Source organism: Oncorhynchus clarkii, chromosome 20 (genome assembly GCF_045791955.1).
Source record: "Oncorhynchus clarkii lewisi isolate Uvic-CL-2024 chromosome 20, UVic_Ocla_1.0, whole genome shotgun sequence".
NCBI classification, from domain to species: domain Eukaryota; kingdom Metazoa; phylum Chordata; class Actinopteri; order Salmoniformes; family Salmonidae; genus Oncorhynchus; species Oncorhynchus clarkii.
The window spans coordinates 87,767,147-87,773,352 of record NC_092166.1 but is presented as its reverse complement, the minus strand read 5'-3'; the positions used below and the strand labels follow the sequence as shown (position 1 = coordinate 87,773,352).

Below are 6,206 nucleotides of genomic sequence, written 5' to 3'. Positions count from 1 at the left end.
AAACCCTGTTCAAACCCTGCTCAAGCCCTGCTCAATCCCTGTTCAAGCCCTGCTCAAGCTCTGTTCAAGCCCTGCTCAAGCCCTGTTACAACTAACATTTTACTCCTTGTATTTGAGACAAAGTCACACCTTGTCTGGGTGATTTAGAGAGAATACCAAATTGTAGCAGACAGATTTAGTTGTTCGTATCACATTTTAAATGTACAATCTCTGAGAAATTGACAAAAATGCAACAAGTGTTCCAACCATCCCTTACAAAAGAGGATACTTATGTGGATATATTTTCTGTTTCAATCTTGCAGCCATTAAATAAAGGTTAAATAAATCAAATAAAACATGTAAGATGTGGGGGGAAATAATATTTGAATGTTTAAAAAAATATATATATATAAATAATTGTTTTATTTTTGTTTTAGCAGGGGTTGCTGCAGCACACTCAGCACCCTACTTCCCATGGCTTTGCTTGCAGCAGAAGGCAATATTACACGTTCTCTTCTCTCCCACCCCAGAGTTTCTGGCTGCTGTTAGCTTCTTTCAAAAGGTTCAAAAAGTGGTTCAATAGCAAAGATGGCTTCAGAAAATGAAGAGGACTGGTGTAGAAGAATCAAGTCAATAGAATATTGAAGCTGGAAGCACAGTTTCCAGAGACGTCGCTGCCTCGGAGCTGAGCTGACAGACGTCCCTGCTCTACATCCGGACTGGGCTGACAGACGTCCCTGCTCTACATCAGGACTGGGCTGACAGACGTCCTGCTCTACATCAGGACTGGGCTGACAGACGTCCCTGCTCTACATCGGGACTGGGCTGACAGACGTCCTGCTCTACATCGGGACTGGGCTGAGCGGAGGCGGTAGTAGACTAGGCAGTGACAGAGACAGGTCACATGTACGACGTAGTAAAGAACATTCTACTCTGCTGTTATGAACTACTACTGTATGTTGCTGTAGTCCGGAGACAGACAGGGAGAGGAGAGGACACGTTTTATTTTTAGAGAAACGGAAGGAATTTACCGTGGATAGTTTCTGAAAACGTATTGGATAGATTCTAACACAAAGACCTGGTTTGAGAGAGAGATTTAAGCTCCGTTTTTCGGTGAAAGGTAAGCCATGTCGTCTGCGGTGGTCGCTGCCTCTCGTAGACAGTCCTGTTATTTATGCGACCTGCCCCGCATGCCCTGGGCTATGATCTGGGATTTTACCGAACCCATCTGCAGGGGATGTGTTAACTACGAAGGAGCGGACCGGATCGAGTTTGTGATTGAGACAGCCCGACAGCTGAAGCGGGCTCACGGCTTCCAGGAGGGGAGGTCTCCGGGGCCGGGGAAACAGCAGCAGCTATCGGGGAAAGAGATCCAGTCTAACCACCACGCGTCTGGAGGAGACCCCGGATCCCGGCCGTCACAGCCCCTGGACCGCTACCCCCTTTCCACCTTGGACCGTCCGCTGCGGATGGGACCGGAGTACCAGTCTGGGAGACAGGCTAACGGAATTCCGGTACCTAATGGATTTCCTAAACCGGACGACCCACACGAGCTCAACCGGCAGAGCCCCAACCCGCAAAGGAATAACACGGTTCCTCCTAATCTAATTCCTCTGATGAACGGGAACATGTCCTTGTTACACGTAGTTAACGGCAGAACCGTGTGTCCGATGGCGATGGGGCACCCGGGGTCCGAGCACGAGCACGGCGGCGGTAAACGGTTAGTCTCGGTCTCCTGTAGTGACCAGCACGAGAAGGATAAGCAGCACATACCTGACAGCCTGACACCGGAGATAGAGCATCACAAAGCCCGGGCGGATGAGTGGATGAACAAGGGGAAAACAGTCAGGGACTTGATGGTTCTCCATACTTTCGACAGCCGGTTCAAGAAGGATCATGCAGCCATGCAACAGAGGGCGATGGGCTATGAGCAACAGCAGAACGGAGCTGCTTCCAAATCAGGTTGGTGCTGGCTGGATGTATGGGGTTGGTTTTTCCATATGAATGGAGCAGTACAGTGGACTATTCAGCATATTTACCCGTTGCTACATATTCTAGACTACATGTTTACAGTTCAATAAAATAAATGTTGCGTTTTCTCACGACTCAAACAGACAAGTCATGCATAATATGCACAGGGAGATCATTTAATGTCAACTCTTTGCTATGCATACCATTCAAATGAAAAAGATTTGTCAGATTTGCATTTTTCTTTCTTAACAATAGCAAATTATATACTAATAAATACATAATCCCAAAAGGCACTTTTTAAGCATGACTTGTGGGAGTGTTTGTGTCATTGCAAAAAAATGCTAATCTGATGTAAATCTATTTGGTTTAAAGTGTTAGTATGTACAAAGGGTTTAACCTGTGAAGTACTCTACATATGCACTTCTAATCAGGACTTGTTGTGGGTATGTTTGTCACGAGAAAAAAAAATGCAAATCTGACAAATCTATTTTCATTTGAATGGTATGCATAGCAAAGAGTTGACTTAAATTATTCCCATATGCATATTATGTCTCATGACGTGTCTGTCTGAGTCGTGAGAAAACACAACATGTATTTTTATTGAGCTGTAAATATGTAGTCTAGAATATGTAGCAGAGGGTAACATGCTGAATAAAGTGCATATGTAGAGCACTTCACAGGGGAAACCCTTTGTTACATACAAGCACACTTCAAACCAAATAGATTTACACCAGATTAGCATTTTTGTAATGACACAAACACTCCCACAAATCATGCTTAAAATAGTGCCTTTTGGGATTATGTATTTATTAGTATATAATTTGAGATTATGCATTTATTAGTACAGTATATACTTTGGGATTGTGTATTTATTAGTATATAATTTGGGATTGTGTATTTATTAGTATATAATTTGGGATTATGTATTTATTAGTATATGATTTGCTGTTATTATTGTGCATCATTCTTTTTCTTCTCAGTATTAATCATCATCTGTCCATGTTGTCTCTAACTCAGCCTTCTTCATGACCATCTGTCCATGTTGTGTCTCTAACTCAGCCTTCTTCATGACCATCTGTCCATGTTGTGTCTCTAACTCAGCCTTCTTCATGACCATCTGTCCATGTTGTGTCTCTAACTCAGCCTTCTTCATGACCATCTGTCCATGTTGTGTCTCTAACTCAGCCTTCTTCATGACCATCTGTCCATGTTGTCTCTAACTCAGCCTTCTTCATGACCATCTGTCCATGTTGTGTCTCTAACTCAGCCTTCTTCATGACCATCTGTCCATGTTGTGTCTCTAACTCAGCCTTCTTCATGACCATCTGTCCATGTTGTGTCTCTAACTCAGCCTTCTTCATGACCATCTGTCCATGTTGTGTCTCTAACTCAGCCTTCTTCATGACCATCTGTCCATGTTGTGTCTCTAACTCAGCCTTCTTCATGACCATCTGTCCATGTTGTGTCTCTAACTCAGCCTTCTTCATGACCATCTGTCCATGTTGTGTCTCTAACTCAGCCTTCTTCACGACCATCTGTCCATCTTGTCTCTAACTCAGCCTTCTTCATGACCATCTGTCCATGTTGTGTCTCTAACTCAGCCTTCTTCATGACCATCTGTCCATGTTGTGTCTCTAACTCAGCCTTCTTCATGACCATCTGTCCATGTTGTCTCTCTAACTCAGCCTTCTTCATGACCATCTGTCCATGTTGTCTCTCTAACTCAGCCTTCTTCATGACCATCTGTCCATGTTGTCTATAACTCAGCCTTCTTCATGACCATCATCTGTCCATGTTGTCTCTCTAACTCAGCCTTCTTCATGACCATCTGTCCATGTTGTCTATAACTCAGCCTTCTTCATGACCATCTGTCCATGTTGTGTCTCTAACTCAGCCTTCTTCATGACCATCATCTGTCCATGTTGTCTCTAACTCAGCCTTCTTCATGACCATCTGTTTATGTCGTGTCTCTAACTCAGCCTTCTTCATGACCATCATCTGTCCATGTTGTGTCTCTAACTCAGCCTTCTTCATGAACATCTGTTTATGTTGTGTTTCTAACTCAGCCTTCTTCATGACCATCTGTCCATGTTGTCTATAACTCAGCCTTCTTCATGATCGTCTGTCCATGTTGTCTCTAACTGAGCCTTCTTCATGTTTAACCCTTTCCTTCCTTCAGACAGGGGAAAACACCCACGGACTATGAAAAGGAAAGCATCGCCAGAACCTGAGGGGGAGAGAGAGGGAACCGCCGCCAAGCATAATGGAGAGGACAGACAGCAGTGGTTACCGGGTCCACCATCTGACCGTGACGGACATAAAATGCCCCCGGGACCACCACCAAGCTTCTCCTCCGTCCCCACCAATACCATATCTCCCCACTCACGCACCACCCCACCGGAAGCTGCGCAGAACGGCCAGTCCCCCATGGCGGCGCTGATCCTTGCGGCAGACAACGCCGGTGGTGGCGGGAACAGCTCGCCCAAAGACGGGAACCAGGTCCACTCCACCACGCGCCGCAACAGCAGCAGCCCGCTCTCGCCCTCCTCCATGAACCAGAACCGCCGGCCCACACAGGGTAAGGAGGCATCCGGTATTATGGGGACACTTCACGTGCCAGGGGGTGGAATGATGGACCAAGGGCATCAAAGCATTCCGGACTCGTCAGTACCCGGGAGCGTACCCCTCTGCTGCACGCTCTGTGACCAGAGGTTAGAGGACACTCACTTTGTTCAGTGTCCGTCGGTTCCCTCGCACAAGTTCTGCTTCCCGTGTTCGCGGCAGAGCATTAAACAACAAGGAGCCACCGGGGAGGTGTACTGTCCCAGCGGGGAGAAGTGCCCGTTGGTCGGCTCTAACGTACCGTGGGCTTTCATGCAAGGAGAAATCGGCACTATCCTTGCAGGGGACGTCAAAGTAAAAAGCGAAATGGACACTTGAGATTTTATTTTCAAAATATTTAGTGGAGAGAGATTGTTTTGTTGGAAAAAGACCAAATACGAGGGTATAAATATTAAAATGAAATACCACATAACATCCAAACAAACTAACCAACGGACTTTGTACATATTTTACCCAATCCGAGGGGACTAGTGTAGGCTATACTTTGTAAAACAAGACTGTATAATTTTGAGATTTTTTTAATACATTCCGTTTCTATATTTTTTAAAATAAAGGTATTTAATTATAATAGAACTGGGCTCTCTCGGCCCTATTTGTTGATGTTTAACACGGTTGATGTAGGCCTACTTCTAGTCATGCATCCCAAAAGGCACTCTATTCCCTAAATAGGACACTATTTTTGAGCAGGGACACCCACAGGGACACCCACAGAGCTCTGTACCTATTTAGGTAACAGGGTGCCTTTTGGGACGCAGACTCTGTCTGGTGGCTGTTCCTGTTCAAAACCTGACTGATGATGACACCCTTCTCTACTAGGTACATGGCAACCAACTGAAATGCTTTTATCTGTGACTTGTATGCACTTGTTTCAAAAGAATTGCCAAATACAATGTTTGATGTTGTATGAACAAGTGAGTGTCTGGGGTCTTTCTTTAAATGATAACGTTAAGAAAGAGGGATAAGAAACCACTGTCAAATGGAAACAGAATGAATAGGATGTTTGGGTTCCATAATTAGCAGACAACTGAAGGCTGAAGTAGTGCACTTGTCTGGTATGTCAGTGCACACTGCTGCCAAAATGGAGTTGCAATGCAACATGTTTTCTGTATTCTTCAGAAGGACAAACTTGTTCAGTCTAAGTTCCGATAACAAAGTAAAATCTCTCTTTCTGACATCCTGTTCCAACTACACGATCCTCTCAGTAGACATCTCTCTCTCTCTCTCTCTCTCTCTCTGACATCCTGTACCAGCTACACAATCCTCTCAGTAGACATCTCTCTCTCTCTCTCTCTGACATCCTGTACCAACTACACGATCCTCTCAGTAGACATCTCTCTCTGACATCCTGTTCCAACTACATGATCCTCTCAGTAGACATCTCTCCCTCTGACATCCTGTTCCAACTACACGATCCTCTCAGTAGACATCTCTCTCTTTCTCTCTCTCTCTCTCTCTCTGACATCCTGTACCAACTACACAATCCTCTCAGTAGACATCTCTCTCTCTCTCTCTCTGACATCCTGTACCAGCTACACAATCCTCTCAGTAGACATCTCTCTCTGACATCCTGTTCCAAGTACACAATCCTCTCAGTAGACATCTCTCTCTCTCTCTCTGACATCCTGTACCAACTA

General features: G+C 45.1%; 1 protein-coding gene across 2 annotated transcripts; it reads left to right on the top strand.

Moving 5' to 3' along the window:
* Positions 1–604: 604 nt before the first annotated feature.
* Positions 605–5,480, top strand: LOC139377018 (interferon regulatory factor 2-binding protein 2-A-like). 2 transcript variants are annotated; one of them, XM_071120087.1, is made up of 2 exons: positions 605–1,941; positions 4,130–5,480. In XM_071120087.1, exons 1-2 carry the CDS (start codon positions 1,107–1,109, stop codon positions 4,888–4,890), a joined length of 1,596 nt encoding a protein of 531 aa, XP_070976188.1. In that variant the 5' UTR covers positions 605–1,106; the 3' UTR covers positions 4,891–5,480. The 2 variants fall into 2 exon arrangements, with proteins under 2 accessions (XP_070976188.1, XP_070976187.1); XM_071120086.1 differs by having other exon boundaries at positions 605–1,965; positions 4,130–5,284.
* Positions 5,481–6,206: the final 726 nt, after the last annotated feature.

What these genes read in the sequence shown, in the direction of transcription:
- LOC139377018 (XM_071120086.1), top strand. Translation starts at nt 1,107, where the DNA reads ATGTCGTCTGCGGTGGTCGCTGCCTCTCGTAGACAGTCCTGTTATTTA. An exon ending in GTGCTGGCTGGATGTATGGG is followed by an intron (nt 1,966 to 4,129) that starts GTTGGTTTTTCC and finishes TCCTTCCTTCAG; the next exon opens with ACAGGGGAAAACACCCACGG.